General features: G+C 35.3%; 2 protein-coding genes across 2 annotated transcripts; both read right to left on the reverse strand.

The window, feature by feature from the left end:
* Nucleotides 1–1,153: 1,153 nt before the first annotated feature.
* On the reverse strand, nucleotides 1,154–2,092 carry LOC105090052 (olfactory receptor 5J3-like). The gene has a single exon (XM_064491832.1). The coding sequence runs from the start codon at nucleotides 2,090–2,092 to the stop codon at nucleotides 1,154–1,156; it is 939 nt and encodes a 312-aa protein (XP_064347902.1).
* Nucleotides 2,093–12,142: 10,050 nt separating this feature from the next.
* LOC105090082 (olfactory receptor 5AS1) lies at nucleotides 12,143–13,081 on the reverse strand. The gene has a single exon (XM_010981271.3). The coding sequence runs from the start codon at nucleotides 13,079–13,081 to the stop codon at nucleotides 12,143–12,145; it is 939 nt and encodes a 312-aa protein (XP_010979573.1).
* Nucleotides 13,082–20,973: the final 7,892 nt, after the last annotated feature.

The following is a 20,973-nucleotide window of genomic DNA, read 5'->3' on the forward strand; positions in this document are numbered from 1 at the left end:
ATTGTTGTTGGCTATACTCTCTTCCCAGAAGGCAAAGCTTGCATCTATTTTTCTCTCTTAATCAGTTTATCTGACTAGTGGCACAGGTTCAAAGACTCCCAGGCATGTTAAACCTTTCTTCTCAAATAAATAAATAAATAAACAACCAAAAAAGGAAATCTTAATCATTTTTCAAGTCCCGTGGATGATTCATGAGCTATCTCTTGAATATGTCCCCTTCACTATATTACTCACCAGTAACACTTCTTGCCTGTCTCAGGATAACTTTCCCCCAATATTCTTTGACTTTCCAAAATGCTGAAAACAGGGGAATTTTCTTAAAGCATACTATTTGTGTTCCATTTATTAGCCATAAAGAGGGTCCAAAACATGTTATACTGGCATTGAAGTGTCTGCATATATATATCCCTAAATACCTTTCCAGACTCCTTTTCTACTGCTTTTGCTTTAAAATTCCATGCTAGAGCCAATTCATATATTCTCTTACATTTTAGTAGTCCTTCCCGTTGACCACATTCCTCCATTGCCTGATACTCTAACAGTTTGTGCTCCATATCTTAAATCTTTTTAGCTTTGGGTCACACAGAATAACAGATATAATAAAAGTATTCAGTAAAAGTATGTTGACTGAACTATGACTAATGAGAGTTACTTGTTTCTATAGCCATTTTTTTCTAACATAAAATTATGATATGCAGTTTAAATATGAAGTTGAAGATATATGTTTTTACTAGAGTGATGGCGTTTTTAGAACAAAAACTAATGATCTAAGAAAATCAGGCCAAGAACTTCAATTTTTTTCTGAGATAACAATGGATTTGATAAATGCCAGTTGTTGGGGTATTTTTGGATTTGAGTCCATGTCAGATTCCTTTAAATCCATGGTGAGGACCTTCAGAGTTTATCATGAGAACTTGTTAGAAAAAAAAATATATTTATCAAATTTTTTGATAATGAAACTATTGCAGCTCACAAGACAATGAATGGTGAGATAGAGTGATTTTCAGTCTTCAAGTCAAACCCAAGACTCACGTTTCAAATTACATGAGAGTGTCTTGATTACAGTTTTGTTTGTGATTGTATCTGTGATACAATTTTAAAGAACGTCTATTTATTTTCAGGTTAATGTTAGGTTAGAAAAGACGAGATTGAGTCAAGTGGAGGTTCTTTTCCGCCATATTGACCTTTTTGCTGCATCTTTCACATCCTTATTCCTCAGACTATAAATCAGTGGGTTTAGCATGGGGATCACCAACGTATAAAACACAGCGGAGACCTTCTCCTGTTCCAGGGAATACTGAGAGCTTGGCTGGATGTAACTAAAGGTTCCAGAGCCATAGAATAAGGTCACAGCAGTCAGGTGGGAGGCACAAGTAGAGAAGGCTTTGTGCCTCCCCTCAGCCGAGTGGATTCTCCGGATGGCGATGATGAAGCGAGTATAAGAGACCACAATGATAATTAAAGTGAACATTGCAACGACCCCAGAGAATATTAAAAGCAGCATTTCATTGTTGTGGGCATCTGAGCAAGAGAGTTTCAGAAGAGGGGGGATATCACAGAAATAATGATTCACAATGTTCGGACCACAGAAGTCTAGTTTGAGCAAACCTATTGTTTGTGTCAGGGAGTTAATGAGCCCTCCCAAGTAAGATACAAGAACCATCAGAATACAAACCCTTTGGGTCATAATGACTGTATACAGCAAAGGGTTGGCTATTGCTACATAGCGGTCATAAGCCATCATAGAGAGGAGGATGCCTTCTGTGGATCCATACACTGCAAAAAAGGAACTCTGTAGAACACAGCCGGCAAATGTGCTGGACTTGTGTTTTGACAGGAAATTGACCAGCATTTTAGGAGCAATGACAGTAGAGTAACAGATATCACAAAAAGAGAGGTTGCTAAGGAAGAAGTACATTGGACTATGAAGTTGAGTATTTAACCAGATCAACACGATCATCCCCCAATTACCTACCAGCGTGATGAAATAAATAAGAATGAAAAGCACAAAGAGAGGGATCTGCAAATTAGGATTTTCAGTTAAACCTACCAGAAGGAATTCCTTCACACCTGTATGATTCCAACCTGCCATGCATTCAGGTTTGTGTCGTTCTTTAGCTCCAGAACAAGATGATATCACTCAGATAAAAAAATAAATATATATGATTTCTGCGTGATCTGGATTCATAACAGCAGGTGGCATTTATGTTTACCCTGTAGTTAGATGAAAAAAGATATTAACTTCAGCAGTGGACCACATGTATACTAGACAATTCATTTACAGTGACTCAAATTTTTGGAACTAGAGCTTATTTTGTTTCCTCCTTCTCAGTTTCTACATCATCACAGTTGGGATAAGGAAACTCTCTTAGATCGTGAAACTGGTAGCACTGACATTCTAACCCAGATACGCCTCATCTGTATGACATTCACAAATACTCTGCTTACCGGGGCTACAAACAGTGCCACTCTGGAAAGAAATTATTTCTTTATCTGTGGCAAACCTGTTTTTTGCACACCCAGTTAAGTCATGACACTGTCTTTCATCATATTAAACTCCCTTCCTTTACAGATCTCAAACATCAGAACTTTTTTGAAATCACCTGATGGTCAGATTCCCCACTTGGACAATCAATGACTGTGCTGTCCAGAAGAGTTGAATGAGGAGGAAGATGTGGATTAATCTTTTCCTTTGCTATTTAGTTTTGAAGCTAATCAAAATTAGTGGTGTGATTTAACTTGAAAACTTTCTCATTGTGTCCTTGCATTTCCCTTCACATCTTTAAAACAGCAAACCCAAAAACTCAATGGAGAGAGGCAAGTACTCAAACCATGTTGGTCAGATATGTCCTGCTTTCAAAAACGTAGGCAAAAATGTAGGCTGCCACTTAGTTCCAATTTTTTTTTTTGACGTGATATAATACTAATTCAACAATATTTATGGTTCCAGGTCAATAAATTAATCCATTCCTGCATACTTTCCTACATTCAATAAATATAAATTACTTACGACTCTGTGACTATTATATACAGATAAATAGATAACTGATTATGTTTTATATTAAATGTTTTGTCATTTATAAATTCAAAAGCCTATACATTCATAAAAAATATAATATACTTATACTTTGAAGTAATATATAGCAAATGATTTATGACTAAAATTGTTTATAAGGCAAAAGAAGCAAAAATCAAGTAACACACACACAAAACTTAAACAACAATCACAAATAAAAATTTTTTAAAACTCACTATCAACCACCACCTTGATGTAATGAAAGACCCAAAACTATACAGCTTAGATAGTCTACCTTTAAAGCATATTCATTTGAAGCTACTTTACTCAAGCACACTGGAGTTGCAGTGGTAAGAAGCAGCAACTTGTAGCAAAAGCTGTCCTGAGCTCTGGGAATCAAGTTTCTGTGTGCATGCTCGGGTTTTGTAATGGACAGGAAGCAGTGACAAAATCAAGGAAAACAGAAAATAATTCTTTAAATATTCTTATTGGAATTATAAAATAAAATTGGATCTAAAAGATTTCCAGAAACTATTATTAATAAGATTGGGAAGAAATGATTTTCCTTGTACTATAGATAAAATACGTTACAATTCTCAGATATTCCACTTCCCGTAGAATATCTCGAATTTTCCAGAAATGTGCAAGTAACTTTAAGTTATGATATAAACCAAATATTAAATACATAAACATACACACAGACACGAAAATATTGAACTTAGGTATTATGTAAATAGTTTCCCTTTTCCACAAAATGGGAAGAAAATCTTTGAAAGATAAATTCACCACAGGTTAAGAAACTGTTTTCTGGCTGTTGGGGAGTAATACTGAAATCCTACAGCTGTTGTGAAGATAAAAGGAAATATCAAAATTTTAAATAAACCTACATCACCATTTCCTAAATATACTCCCAGTTAAGTGAAGTACAGACTAAGCAGGATTTCTAGAGAAGACTGGGTTTTCATGATTCTTAAAGGATTTATTGTTGAAAGTAGAGCATTTTTATGTTTCCTTCTTTTTCTTTTGGGGGCACAAACTGTAGCTCATTGTGCATATGGGAACCTCAGATGTTCAGAGGTTGGATCATTAGCCTCTCTTCTGTTCTCTTGAGACTGGTAATAATCAGAGCTGCCGGTTTTCTCAACAGTTGTTCAGTAGATAATTCTGCTCTCACTTTGATAAAATATACTTCTTTCTACAAATAACACAATTTTAAAAATGGATGTGTTCTCTAAAACTCACACATTTAGGATAAAGGCACAACACAGACAATAAACAATTGCAGAAACTAAAGAAATATGTTCCAATGACATAGACCTATTCAGACAAGTGTTGAAATGTTCTAATGATGAAACAGCTGAAGCTGTCTCTCTTCCTATAAAATGGGAACATTCATACATGCTTTATCTATCTCACTGATTCATTATGAAATTGATATAAATTGATGATTATAAATCATCATACTTGAAAAACTTTATCATTTACACTAAAGCTTTATGAGAGGGGAGTTTGAGATTTGCAAATAATAACCACTATATATAAAAAGAGATAAAAAAACAAATTTCTTCTGAATAGCACAGGGAACTATATTCAATATCTTGTAATAACCTTTAATGAAAAAGAATATGAACATATGAATATGAACATATGTATATGCATGAGTGGGACATTATACTGTACACCAGAAATTGACACATTGTAACTGACTATACTTCAATTTAAAAAAATTAAATAAATAAAATAAAATAGTTTTATCAGAGATTACACATAAAAATTAATTGTATAATCTTTTAGATTATTAATATAAAAATGTATGATTTTCTTCTCTCTAATAATTCAATAATCATCAAGGAGATGCAGACTGTGTCTTAACGATTCTGTTATACCTGTCATTCTACTGAATCAGTAGACTCATAATAGTGTAGGAATTCTGCACATATTTCACATTCGTTTATTAGCTTTTTACATAATTTTATATTTAGCACTCAATTATGAAAATAATATATCCATTATTTATGTGTTTGGGAGAGGGTAGTAGATAGTTTTGTTAAGCTTTGTTGTTAACTCATTACAATTTCTTAGGTATTTTAGCATAAAAAGAGAGTAACATATATGCAGGTAGATAAAATAATGGTTTTGTGTCAATCCAAATACTGCACAAAATTCAAAGAATTATGACAAAATTACATACAGTTGTGAAGATACTGATACAACATGAGTGTCCTTAGATACCAAATAGAAGATATTACTATGTCATAAGAGACCAAAAGACATTCAAAATCCAACAAAATAGTCCATGAGAAAAATAGAGTCAGCTATACAATGAGAGTGGGGTTGCAGATTCAAAGCAAGAAAAAAAAAAGCAATATGATTAAATGCAATAAACTAATTCCTTCGTAATTTATGAAGTCACTGCTGCAATAACTCTAAAAAGGGACCGGTGTCAAAGGCAAAAACAATAATCCTATATGCTAGGCAAAAATCTCTTGGCTAACAGACAGCTTTAATCTTCTGAGATGGCCTCTCTGACTTTTGTTAGTAGGTATAATTATTCCATGAATAAGTATGTTTCACCCGAAGATAAAGTGATAAACTTCAACTAATAAAACACAAAGTTTGAGAAACTTTGTAGATTAGATGATCAGACTGATATTTGTAATAACAATTTCAGATACATAATTCAAAAATTGGCTTACAGCTGTTTTATTGTTGTTGAAAATAAAACAAAATTTGGAGTATGACTTCAGTTTTAAAGCAATCGGGATAACTTAAAAACCCCATAATATTGTATTAAAATATAAGAAGTATTTATAATCTTGTGTTGATTTTATTTGTTGACCAGACACCTAGTAAGATAAAAAGAAAAAAAAATTAAATTTAAAATATTAAGAGTTTATTTAAGTAAATTTGTGGCAGTCTTTAAGAGCTTTTACAAAAGTGATTGCTGCAATTACTAGTTATATAATTAGAATATTATGTTTTGCAATTTGAATCAAAACTTAGAAAAAAGTTGGTTGTTGCATTTGTTAACACAACAAAGCATTGCTTATTAAATAATAATATAGAAGATTTTATTTGTGTGCAGTTTTTTTCTGTGTGGAAAAGCCATTGCTGAGAAAAATAACTCATAATAAAAAAATATATATGGGGAATTATGTGTTCAGTATTCTGAAACAGAATCACTATTCACATTAGTTAATTTTTTACTTCAGATGGATAATACTTGAAGTTTAATATACTGATAATTCATCAGTATATATTTTATCAGTGTATTAATTGCTGATTAAAAGCTGAAAAAATTGTTATATCCAGATACCAACGTAACATTTATGGAGCTCCAGTGACATTGCCTTTAAAATATATACCTTTGTCTGTGCTCTCATGAAATCTAATACTAAACAAGAAAGAGAGATGGAGAGAAAAAAGAAGGGAGGCAGAGAAGGAAGGTGGGATGGAGGAAGGAAGGGAAGCTCCAGAGTCTTATAATTTATCTTAAAGTCTTATAATTTAATACTTTATATATATATATATATAAGATAAATTATAAGACAATAGTAGCCGAGAATGACATTAGAATTTCCCTACTATGTATAAATACATTTTTCTACTTAGAACTAGATTTTTTTATTGACACGCAATTCACATAACGTAAATAGTGTTTGTAAATATAAAAAGCCAAATCAGATGGGTTTTTCCTCAGAAACGACAGCGAGGTAAGACTTATCCAAGAGCGATTCTTTACAAGCCGTCCTATTGCAAAGTCACACGAACATCATCTACAGATAAAGTTAAGGCAGGAAACCCCAGGGAGATGCTGAGGAGATGAGCCTGTGTTCAGGCCACAGGCTCTGACATGTCATAAAGCTTCAGCCTCATCAGTTGGACTCCTTCCCCTGATTAATCCAGGAAGAAGATGTTGTTCCCTTAAACACAGCTAAGATTTCTGATCAGTCAGCGGTCCAAAGTCATGTATTTGCAACTTTAAGTTTGGAACACACAAAGGTTCTCAATCTTGGTCAAATCATGGGAAGGGCTGATGTGTCCTCATTTATAAATGCTGGGGAGGCATCTTTGGGGGGCCACTCTGCCTACCGCAACCACCAATGTGTAAACAGATTCCCTAGTCACTGGAAGAAGCTTCTGAGCAATGCCACAAGTCCTCACACTGCAGTCACAGATTTCAGCCTTATTTATGCAATATTTATATCCATGATGGAGATAGTAGTCCCTGGCTCATTGACTCACATGACATCTTATATCATGGACAATGTGTTCCTATAAGGTTAGTCTTCCTATGTGAACAAATGTTTACCCCTGTCAGGCACACATGAACTCTGGATTGCTAACTCAACTGGGCTCACTTTTCCAGGTCTTATTTCCATGCTTCACAGTCAAACTTTGACTTGAACACTAAGAGACAGCACTTTGCAGGTATGAAGAATTATAAAAGATCTAACTACAACTTCAACAGTGGTCTTTTTACTGGGAGGGCAGTAAATGAGGTGACAAAAACAATTCAAGTCTGCCAAGCATGCTATGACAAATAGCCAAGAAGACCATCCAATTCTTGAGGGCAAGTGAATTTTCCTGGAACGCTTGGCTTGGAAAATGTTATACTTCAAAATTATTCTGTTAAGCTGCCAAGGAAGTATATGCATCCTGGCCAACACATCACATTGTATCTAGATCAACAATGGCGGTCTCCTGCATTGGGGAAGGTCCAAATGATTGCTGAAATTGTCCCGTCAGGGTCCTTGGACATCTTCTCTTGGAGGATTTTTAGATGGATTTGTCCCTGATTTACTAAACTGCTTCCAGTTTGCCATACCTTTCTTTTCCTATACATTGAAAAAGTATATTTATACTATCCTAAATATGCATACCTGCATCCCATAGCAATGTCAGGATTGTGCTCACAGTCATGTTTAGTAGAAACGGTGTGGATTACTGACACAGGTATAAATCATGGAAGCCACTATTTGGGTGAGAAGAGAGGAATTCCAATTAAGGGTTAATTTGTCCAAAAGAAATCCCTCCTGGTTGCTTTTCTGTAAGCCTCTGAATAGTATATAGATTTGAGAAGTTAAGAAAATAAATTATGATAAAATGCTATCATGGATTAAAGATGGCTGCAAATTCATTGACACTCTTCCTCTTGAATCCGGGTGGACTTGGTGACTTGTTTCCACATAGGAGGGGTGTTCTGGAATTTCCAAGGCTAAGACATGAGAATCTAGCAGCATCACCCTTGGTCTTTTGGAACACTTGCTCATGGACTACTCTGAGGCTGCTTTGAAGAAGAGAATATTTGGAGAGTTTAAAGGGGGGTGTCCTAAGACTGCCTGAAAAAGAGATGCCCAGACTACCCACAGCTATTCCAGTCTGAGCTATTCAAGTGATCCCAAAGGGCCCGCCAAGGCACTGAAGAGCACGGAGACTTCATCCCTGCCCAGCCCTACCCACATGGCAGATTCCTGAGGAAAATGAATGGTTATTGTTTTCAGCCGCTTAAGTTTTGTGGCAGAGCATCATACCACCAGAACGAATGCAGAAGTGGCAACTCAGGTCACATGTTCTGCCATTGTTCACAGCTGCCAGGCTTGGACCCCAGCCCTTGCTCACCTAGAGGTGTGGTGATGCCCCTGTGTGGCAATGCCAGCTTTTGTTCCCCCTTGCATGATCTCAATTGGACTTGTTTTTCAGCCTCAAGGTCAAACTAAAGGAGAAGCTGGTGCCCTTGCAACTGATGAATTTTGAATTTGCAGGAAAGAGCTAGAACCCAGGGTTTGGCCATGGCAAATGGTTGCTGGATCCCATCCTCTGATCAGTGAAAGGAGGGGCGGTTCTTTCCCTAATAATATATTTTAAAAGCCATATATCCCAGTTCTCAATAGTGATGGCTAATCCAGCCAGATTAGTGTGCTTTACTTCAAAATGAGGTGAATGATGAGAAGAGCACACCTCACACTGCTTCTGTCTCTGTGAGGTGAGAAAGTACCCGGAGGGAGATGGTGTCAGGTCATTTTCCATTAGTTTGCACGAGAACACATGAAACAAAAATGTGATGACTTTGTAAAGCATAAAATATTTTATCTTCTCATATAGGAAAAATGACATGCTACCATATGTGAAATCCTGGGGTTTTTACACAGCAATGATTAAATTTTTATTCGTAGAAAATTTTGTATAACAACGCAAAGGAGCATGTATATATTTAATCAGAACTAATAGTGATATATCAGTTATAAATTGTGGCATGTCCTCTTCACCATACTTAGCAGTGTTTGTAGCCAACTAAAAGAAAGTATGGATTCTCAACCAATATTCACTCCAAATCTTTATCTTTACATTATTGTAGCAAACGTTATCTCATGTGTTTCAAGAACATATTGTTTTATTTACTTCTGAGAAAATAATTTACTTACGAATGGGCTCTTTTGAAGACAAATATTTACTACATCCTTTAAGTATGACATATTTTTTAATCTGATGGCGCTAGGAAAATTGACAGTTTTCAAATCATGTCATAGAGCTCATTTGCCCTTGACTTCCAGGTCACAGAGAAGGGCAATAAGATGTGAACCTGTTACATACTTTACTTCTGACCTGAATTGCAGATGGTCATTGAAATGCAGATATTTTTCCAGTGACGTCATCGGTTTTAGTATTTTAGATTTGTACGTTGCATTGCTTTCTTATGATTGAAATGTAACACAGTCTTACAGCGTTCTCTCTCATCATAGACAGAAGCAGAAAAATCTAGTTCAACGTGATTGTCACAAATGTCCTACTGTATTCTGCCTTTCTCTCAACTCTGACTCACTTCACAAAATATATATGTATATATATATATATATATATATATAGTTTTCATTTTATGTGTTTAGTTTGTTAAAAGTACATATTAATTTTCTTTGTTTATGCATATTATCAAAGTACATCTTAGAAGTTAGGGAAATAATGCAGAACAAAATAAAATTGCATCTGAGGTGTTTTTACCAGATTATTAATCTGACACATGTTCAGGCAGTAACCTCACCCATGAGTTTCATTTGTGTTATGGACAAAAAATTAGCGTTGAGCAAGTTCGGCAGTTCTAAGCCCGGGATAATTTTGCCTCCAAAGGAATATTTGACAAAGTGGATATTTTCGGTTATCACACATGGGGAATGTGCCACTGAGACCTAGTGAGCAGAGACCAGGGATGCTGCTAAACACCCAAAGTGTGCAACTTAGACCTTCCTCCCCTTCTTCTCCCAAGAAAGGAGAATTGGTCCAAAACGTCACTAGTGCCACTTTAAGAAACTCTAGGCTAGATCAATTCTTAACAATTTTATAGTTTAGAATACACTGTAGTTTACTTATTTTAGACTAATTTATTTTCAAAAATGAAAAATAAGTCAAACTTACAAAGCTCCCATTAAGGAAGCTGATTTGATTCTTCATGCAACCTTATGTGCATTAACACAATAGATGGATAATTAGAAGAAATTCACTCATGATATGAAATCTCCTTAATGTTTTTAATTAGGAAAATACAATAAAATGAAAAGAATGACCAAAATAACCCATACATTTCAGAAACCACTCAAAAATAAGAACAAAGGAATGGCGTTGTACTCTGTACTCTGACATTTTTGCCTAGAGCAAATGTTATAACATGATGAAGGGACACAAAGTTAAATGTTAGGTTCCATTTTTTTGGTCTCTGGCAGTATCTCAGAACATTTGGAATGGTTCACAGATATTTTTAAAATTCCTAATTTCTTATAGTAAACCAAACCCTAATTGTTGTCTTAAAATCAAATAGTAATATAATATTGGTAAAGTAATGAGCAATCATATGTCATTACATTGTGACAGACACAAAAAGTTTTACACATATTCTAGGAGATTTATACATATCTGATCATTTAATTCTCAAATTATGCATTTACTAGTAGCTTTACATATATTAATTCATCTACTCTTCAAAAAACAACCAATTTCAATGGGTAATTATTTTACCATTTTCATTTACAAGATTACACCCAGTATAAACGAATCCAGGAATTTATATTTTTATAATTAGTACAAAATGCACAACATTATGTATTCACCTGTATGCATCTTCACCTTTGACAAAATAAAATGAAAATCAAATTGAGACTCAAGTATCCAAAGCAACCACAGAAAATGTCTAATTTAATCATTGCAATTGATCTCAGAGAAAGGAGTGTTCATGCTCCAATTGGTTTGCATTGTCAGTTTACAGAATAAAATAATCAGAGCAATCATTCACTTCTTCTTGACGATAGAGCCTCAAAGATTATGTCAGTAACATCTGGGCAAAAAATTAGTAATGGGCACAGCTTATAGTCTCCAGGAGCTTTGCAAATGTGTTTGCTTTTCATACATACTTGCTGTGAATGCAATAGCAGAAGATCTATTAGAACAATCAGTCCAGCCCAAAGAGAAGGAGTGTGCTATAGCCCCACTCTGCTCTAATATTAAAGAGACTATTGTTATGTACCTTCTGTCTCATTTCCTGAGAGTCAGTGAAACCACCATCACCTGTGACAAATATGAGGAATATCAAATTTCCCTGATGGTAAATGTTCCGTAAGTGCAGAGTCTAGATTTATTTTCCCAAACACCAAAAGTTAGATTTACTCACTCATCCAGCCATCCGTCCATCTATTCTATCCATTTGTTCATTCATTCATTCATTAAGTAGACATGTAATGAGGAAATACCACATACCAGGTGACACATAGGTTTTGGAAAAATCAACCAAGATACATATTACCAGCTGCCAAGAAGTTTCTAATATGGGTGAGTTCAGACAGACCAACAGATACCTTCAATGAAACATGATAAAGAATATAATAAATCAATGTACAACATAGTTTAAGAACACTAAATAGAGAGAAATTACTATCATTTATTTTAATTCAGGATTGTTTCACAGAGCAGAATTTTGTAAGAGGACAAAAGCGTTTTAAAGTATGAAAGATGAAAACTTATCTTTATGTCTGGAAAGTGGAAAGTGGTCAACACTTAAAATAGTTGACACATGGCATAATATTGATGAGACTGAAGGGTTAGGCTAAGCCTTGAAAATTACTAAAGGATTCAAATTCTTATTCAACTGAAAGTCCGGTTTCTGTCTAACAGCTTTTTGAGGGCATTTTTTACATCCTTGTTTCTGAAGCTGTAGATTATTGGGTTAACCATGGGGAAGACAACAGTATAAAACACTGCAACTACTTTATCAGTGCCTAGGGAATAGCTGGTGGTGGGACGTAAGTACATGAACAGGAGTGTTCCATAGAATAAGGTGACGGCTATGAGATGGGAAGCACAGGTGGAGAACGTTTTGCTTCTGCCACCTGAGGACTTGATGCCCAAAACAGTGATGAGGATCCAGAAGTAAGAGAGAAATATGACCACAAAAGTGCTGGTCTGGATGAAGCCACACAAGGTAAAGAGCAGAAGCTCATTGATATGCGTGTCTGCACAGGATAAAGCCAGCAGAGGTGGGATATCACAGAAAAAATGATTGATGATATTGGAGCCACAGAATGGCATCCTGAACGTAAGGCAGACGTGTACCATCGAAGTCATACTTCCGCTGACGTAAACCAGCACAACGCAGCAGAGACAGACTCTCCGAGACATAAGTGTTGAATAGAGCAGTGGATTGCAGATGGCGGCATAGCGGTCGAAGGCCATTGCTGCCAGGAGAAGGCACTCAGCATCAGCAAAACAGCCGAAGAAAAACATCTGCAGTGCACAGCCGTAGGGGGAGATGCTTTTCTTGGATGCTAAGAAATCCACCAGCATTTTAGGCGTGATGGCTGTGGAATAGCTGAAGTCTAAGAAAGACAAGTTGCTGAGGAAATAATACATGGGGGTTTGAAGGCTCGAGTCGATGTTAACTAGAATTATTAAGCCTATGTTTCCCATGACCGTGAGTGTGTATACTATGAGAAATACCAAGAATAGTGTGACCCTGAGAGGTAGGTAATCTGTGAATCCAACAAGCAGAAATTCAATTGGCATGGTATAATTACTCTCCAACATCTTCTTGGCTTTCTTGGCTTTCTTGTTTTTCTCATCCGATGTGGATGGTATCAGAACACATGAGTTGGCTTGAGTGATGGATGAACCAAGAATATCTTTATTCTTCCTTTTAAGGAAGCAAAATACAAGGATAATAAAACCACAGTTAGGGCATTTTCCGTGACGCATTTGGCTTGTTTTCTTTTTTGTCACTTCCTTTAAAATAGATAATTAAAAATCTTCACTGATTCCAGATAATGTTATTCAGTGCAGGTGTTTTAAGATGCAGTGATTCTTATGTTATTTACTTTTTTTTACAGTAAGACCTTATTGTTTATTTTACTTTATTTTATTTATACCAGAAATTGACATGTTGTTAACTGACTGTACTTCAATTAAATGTTTTTTTAAAGATGCAGTGATTCTTTAAAAGATGTGCACATTAAGAGATGATACTAACTCCTTTCAGGATGAAAGGGAATAAATGTGGCTCAGCTGATAAGGCCTGGAAGAAGTCGGAGAACTAGCGAGATCCTTATTGGCAAAGCTCTATATTTCCAATCCTAAAATTACACTCTTCCACGTAAATAAACATATAGCTGAGAAAAACTCTAGGGGGGAAGTGCTCACAGGTAAACTAGGTAAATCTACAGAAGAGTATCTGTGATCTTGGGAGGTAGCTTAACATGACAGTTAAGAGCACAGCAGGTATGCGAGAGATGACTGGGTTCAAATCTTAGCTTTGTTACTTACTGCTTGCATGACCTTGATAAAGTTATTTAATCGCTCTTTGATGGTTAGAAGAATAAACAAATAGATATTTGTAAAATATTTATGTAACTCTTACATAATAAACACTAAAATGAATATTTATTAAATAAAATTTATAAAACAAATGAATATATCCTCTTATTTCTTTTTAATTATTTACTCAATAGCTTGAAATACCCAGACAGTTGCCTCAAAATTCATCTTATCTTTGGCATCATGGGCACTTGCAAATGAATTGTTTGGCAGCAGTAAATTGTTTACACAGCTCTATAGTGATTGCTTTCCTTTCTCTAGGTTTTTGTCTCTTTCTTATGTCTGGGGTATGGATATGAAAATGTCTGGTGTGAGGTCACAGGGACATTGTTTTGAAGGACAACTGTATCTCTGCACTTACTAATGAACTTCTAAACTGAGGCTATATGGGAAAAATACAGAGACAGAAAAATCACCAAGGAAAAAAATTATGACAGGTGCCAATGTAAAATTAATTATAGTTGATGGAATATTCAGCAGGAAGTTAAAGATATGTACTTAAAGATATGTATCTTTGGAAGTGGCTTAAGTGTGTAACACTGTAGTGAGTAATAAGGCAAACGAATAACGGAGATCTATTCTTCCCGCCGTGCATGGGGACTTGAGAATTTCCCCTCTCCCAATAATACGACCTGCAATCTTCTAGGTGCAAGGAGAAGAGAAGTCAGTCAGACTCATAGAAACTGATGAAGTTTAGCTTACTTAATGTAGCTTAATTAGACTGTTGGATTTCTTAAAATTCCCAAATAGGCACAGTCACCTTCCCCATCATGGAAATAAGGAGCACCATGAATCAGGCAGTGACTTTTTGGAAAATGGCATGAGTAAGCTAAGGTCAGATTTCTGTTCCATAAACCCCAGTCACTCCTCCAGCCGCCCCACCACCTCTCCCCACAACACAAAGGTGGAAAAACCCTACAGAGTCAGTAAAGATGCATTTTATCTAAGGCAACATTATCTTTGCTACATTCACACCAGACATTTTGTTGAGGCTTTAGGGAATCAGTCACTTACCTTAGCACCATCTAGAAGTTTGAATTGCAGAATTTATTTTGTGCAAGAAGCTGACAACATTTCTCTCCAGGTTTCATACGTAAGTCTTAACAAGAGATGAGTATTTATAGTCTGGTCTGTGGCAAGTGGGATATTATCCCAAGATACTTCCCAACCCCAGCGGATTTTGGATTGGCAATGACCTTCTTTCCAGTGGTGTGGCTTGAATGATTTTAATGGAGAAAAATGAAGAAGGAAAATGAACATAATTGACTATTGTGTAGGCTGTTTCATCACTCCATGTGTCCCACACTGAAAGATCTAAGATGAAAAACAACAACAAAATTCCTTGTATTCTACCAGCCGATTAAAATCTGTACATTTTATGATCTCTATCAGATACTTAAAGATACTTTAAAACACTTAGTTGTATGAGGGAATTCTGAAGTGCAAGGTCAGCACTATTGAGAGGAATCCCAGGCACCCTAATTTTAGTTTGTTTCTCAATTTTCTGCGGGACTAGAAGGAAATATGCCTCCAGTGATAAGATGTTTTAGTTTTCTTTTGTATATCAGTATTTACAGCAATATTTATTAATACTTTAAAAAGCAGTTCTAGATTTTAATTTTCTTTAAGTTATTGGCAATGGTGTAGAGCCTGTATCTTAAGACTCCTAAGATAGACAGCATGGAGAATGGATAAATACAGGATGCCATGCTTACCTGCAAACCATTGGCCTCTTTCCCAGTTCTGGTGGGAAAACTGAAATGAGTTTTGTTCCTGTTAGAAGACTGTCTTATTTAACAGATGAAAGATTAGTGCCTTTAGAAAGAAGGACCATCTCTCTTCAACTAAAATAGCGATGTGTGTGAAAAACTAGAAGCTGGAAAAATACAGCTTACACATTTTTGGAGTGAGAAAAGCTGTCAAAATTATTTTTCTTTCTTTCTTTTTCATATAGTAAACCTACATGTCTGCCAAAAGGAAATAGTAAAAAGAAAAAATAGGAAAGAATAGTAATTTCTTAATTAATTTAAAAATGTAATTGCCAAATTTTTTCCTTTTTCTTCCTTTTTTTTTTTTTTTTTAATAAGGAATGTGTGTGCCATTAAAACACAAAGATTATCTTTCACTTTAAGGGTTCCAATCATGTTTTACACACAGTGATATTGGCAAAGACAGCAGTAAAACAGCTTTGCTTACTTAAAGCACAAAATGAGTTTGCTTAAAGATATTGAATAACTCACAGACTGGATAGAAACCTGGAGAACTCACCAAGAAAACTAGCAGGAAGCAAAGGAAATAAGACAAGAGTGAGGAGGCCACCACAGGAAGAGTTTGCCTCACCTGTGACAATGGCCAGCCACTCACACTGCCAGGCGTTGGGAATAATTTCTCACTTCTGCTGCCCTCAAAGTCAGGAACAAAATTTTGGACTAGCTTAGAGTAGTGTGCATGCCCAAGTTTTAGTTTCTAGGGAGGTGGAAGAAGAAATATGTTTCCTTAGCCTCAGTCTTGGGGGCTGAGAAGACCCTGGGACGTCACCCAATTCCGCGGAGCCATGATTGCTAACTTAGAAGGAAGTCTGTCCCACATATGAAAGGCTCTAAAGTGACCGAGCCAAGAGCTACAGAGGACGGATGCAACAACTTCACAAGAATGTTGTAGATGGAGCACTGAGCCCGTACCAGGAAGTCCATCTACATACCGTCTCCTTGGACTTCCCCTTCCCTGCCCAAAGTTCCTATTCCTGAAGTCTCCAAGACTAGTCCTTGACTGGCTCCTGGGGGATCTCCTCTAAAACCCTGGAATATCCTGTCTGATAAAAGCATTTCTGTATCCTGGGGTCCACATCAAACAGTTGGTGCCACTGATGTAATTAATGGTGAATGCCTGCGGGAGGGTGTAGCTCAGTGGTAGAGTGAGTACTTAGCATACATGAGGTCCTGGGTTCAATCCCTACTATCACCGTTAAAATAAATAAATAACCCTAATTACCTCAAAAAACTTGATGACTGCTTTGTTTCTTTGCTTGTTTAGGTTTTGTTTTTGTTTTGTACACCTGGGGCTTTGGGCTACCCTGAATTGTAATCAGCTTTAACTGTGGGGTGGGGCAGCTTGAGAAAAGATGGTTTTGTGGGCTATCCATGCCTGTGAATAAACCCCTAATAAAACTCTGGACATGGAGACTTGTCTAAGTTCTTCCTGTTGACAATACTTCCTAAGAGTTGTCAGACAACACTGCCGGGAGAATTCAATTGTCCCACCAACTGAGTGACTCCACCAGGAGAGGATGGTGGAAGCTCATGCCTGGTCCTCCTTCACGCTGTTCTAGCCACATTTTTCTCTTGCTGATTTCAGTCTGTACCTGTAGCTGTGGTAAACCATGACCACGTGTGCGATGGCTTTCCTGGGTTGTGCGAGGCCGTCTAGTGAGTCACCAGGCCTGACAGTCCTGGGCACCTCTGACAAAAGTGCTCAATTTGGAAAATGTTCCTCAAGCATTTTTCTTTCCTTTTTTTTTAACTTAAGGTTTTAAACTTTTAATTTTTATATGATACTAAATATGAAACTTTATTTTAAAAATAAAATATGCAAATCTGGAAACAAAATAAATGAATACATATAAACTTACCTCCTGAGTTAAATTAAAAAAAAAAAAAGCTTTTTGAGTATCGCCAAAATCAGTTCTCTGTGATCACCCGGTTCTTGCTTCCTTGACAATAACAATCACAATATGATATCACCTCTTACCTGTCAGAATGGCTGTCATCAAAAAGACCAGCAAATGTTGAGGAAGTGGAAAAAAGGGAACCCTTATACACCGTTGGTGTGAATGTAAATTGGTGCAGCCTCTATGGAAAACAGTATGCAGATTCCTCAAAAAAACTAAAAAATAGAATTACCCTATGATCCAGCAATTCCACTCCTGGGTATATATCTGAAGAAAACAAAAAACACTGATTCAAAAGGATACATGCACACCAATATTCATATCAGCTCTATTTACTGTAGCCAAGATGTGGAAGCAACCCAAGTGTCCATCAGCAGACAAATGGATGGAGGAGATGTGGTATATACACAACTGAATACTGCTCAGCCATAGACAGGAATGAAGTGTTGCCATTTGCAGCAACATGGATGGACCTGCAGGGTATTATGCTTTGTGAAATAAGTCAGACAGGGAAAGACAAATACTGTATGTTATCACTTATATGTGGAACCTAAAAAATAAAACAGACAAATGAATATGACAAAATAGAAACAGAATCACAGATACGGAGAACAAACTTGTGGTTACCAATGGGAAGAAGGAAGGAGGAAGGAGCAAGATAGAGGTAGGGGATTAAAAGGTAGAAACTAAATGAGCTACAAGGCTACATTGTACAGCACACGGAATACAGCCAATATTTTATATAAAACTTAAGTGGGGTATAATCTATAAAAATTTTGAGTCACTATGTTGCACACCTGAAACTAATGTAATATTGTAAACTAAATACACCTCAAAAATGATAATAAAGCATTCTTCTGTATTTTTTATGATTCCCTAGCTTTCAATTTTAAAAATAAATTCATCTATATCTTTGAAACTATATTTTACTAATTTGATTTTTATTTTTCAATATTATAAATGCAAGTTATAGTTAGTCTCCTATATTGCTTGTGTTTTTCTTCGATATTATGTTTCTAAAATTTGCCCATGTTCATAGGTATCCTTGTACTCTAAATTTTGAAATGTTGTAGCATTATTTTCCTTGATGTGTCATAATTGAATTGTGAATTTTATTTTATCAGGACCAGCGCTGATGTGAGTGTTACTTTAGACGTCACTCAGTGCACGCGTGCAAGCGTTTGTCTAGGTCCACCCCTAGATGTGACACTGAATAGATACAGGGTATACATAGGTTCAACTTTAAAATACAACAAAATGTTTTCTAAATTTCTGTTTCATATTTATATTCTCAAGAACAGCACATCATACCTTAGATTCTGTATCATTGCTAATGCTTGTTAGGCATGTAACATATTTTGCCAACATAATGGAGGTGACAAATATTTAAATCTTTAACACAGCTGGGATGATTTTTTTGTCTATTGTATTAGGGAGGGAATCTTTTCTTTTTGAATACAGATAGAACGTTTTCCCCACTGTTTTTGAAAAAATATGTTCTCCATTTATTTTCAGTGATACCTTAGAATGTATTACATTTTTATTTATGTGTAGATGTGTTTCTGGACCGTCTAGTCTGATCAGCAGTCTGTTGCTAAGCTTTCCTTCATATAATGGCAATGAAATCTCCTAGATACTTCTACAGGAGTGGCTTGATCTTTTTGTTCTGGGTTATTCCACCAAAATTTTACAACTAGCTTGTCACTTTTAGAATATTTTTGAAATTTGGTTGGGAATTGCGTTGTATTTACAGACCAATTTTGCCAAACTTACATCTTTAAAATACTGAATCATTCTCATAAACATAGTGTCACTGTTTATACAGTTTACATAAAATCTTTTAATGATATTTTATAATTTTCTTGATAAAAGTTTTGAGTAGTTATTGTTGGAGCTATTTTCCAGGATCTTGTATAATATAAATGTTATTCTTAAAAAAATTACATTCTCAATATTTTCTGCAGTGATGAGAAAATGCATCAGGCCAGATATTGATCTTATATTTAACAACTCACACAAACTATTTTATTAATTTTTATAATTTGTCATTTTACCCCTTTACACGAGTCTATTCCTTATACACTTAAAAATTTATTTATTTTTTGGAGGGTTCCTTCATCTGCTGGCTGCATCCACCAGTGAATTGTTACCTGGAATTGGCAACATTGGACATCATTTTATTTTACATAATTTTAAAGTGACAATCACTAAACTTCTGCTTATTAGCATTGATGATAAGATGTCAATTCAGTTGTAAGTACTAATTAAAATTATATTTGAACCTCCAAATGCAATTTAGCTAGCTTGCTGTGCATCATTACTGACATAAAAGAAGACGAGGAAAAACTCATTTGCAATGGTAAATCTTTTGGAAAGATTTCAAGCAAATAAAGTATAAACATTTAACCACTAAATTGCGAAAGAAGATATGACTTTAAAGGTAACTGTCCACTCTTTTTGAAAGCATTTTCATTTCACCACCAATTTGGAGTGCTAATGCTGCCACCTTTTGAGATAGACTAACACTAACCATGCAAAGTGAATGCCCAACGAGTCTCATTAACAATAATCTTTGGTGTATTTTTTAGCTCAAATTTCAAGAGTACACAGAGAAATTACTACTGAAGGGATAAGTACTGTAAACAATGGTTATCCTGAGAGATAATTAATAGGGATGAGGACTCCTTCCTAGCTTTTTTTTTTTCACTTTAGTGTAATAAATCCCTTTGAAAATTGTGAATTACTACATTTTTGCATTGGGGAAGCTATAGGGCTCAAACTCAGAACGTTTCCTAACTATGTCATTTCTTATTGAATCTCAAGAGAAATCAGTAGATATCACAGCTATTTAATGAATCAACATATTTTCATTCTTTTCTATTAAAAAAAAAACACATGCATTTTAGCAACAGAAATGAAAAAAGGCCCTGTTTGTCCTACATTCTTAAATTACAACTTATTACATATATTTATCTTATTAAATTGAATATACTTATTAGAGCAAAATATTAACATCTTGAGATTAACCCTTAGATAAAGGACATGCATAAAAATATTCACAATCTAAGAAGTGATGAATCATTAATCTAATCATTTATAAAACTGACTTAAAGATTTTAAAAGTTACATTTTAAAATATAATCAAGCCTATTCATTAATTTATTCCTTTACCTACAAATATTTATTGAATGTCTACCATATAACAGACACTGTTCTATTAACCTGGCCAATAATTATAAAGATTTGTGCTCTAAAAAAGTTTATTAGAAAATTATGAAAGAGAAAAATATAAACGAGTAACTGAAGATGATACATTCTGTTATTAACGTGTTTTGTGAATACAGTTGTGTAGATTTTTGTGATTAAGGATTTCATTCTATTTTTGATGTCAAAATCTTTGAAATCTTTGAAAAATGTTGTATTAGAGAGGATACAACATTCT

Source organism: Camelus dromedarius, chromosome 12 (genome assembly GCF_036321535.1).
Source record: "Camelus dromedarius isolate mCamDro1 chromosome 12, mCamDro1.pat, whole genome shotgun sequence".
NCBI lineage: Eukaryota > Metazoa > Chordata > Mammalia > Artiodactyla > Camelidae > Camelus > Camelus dromedarius.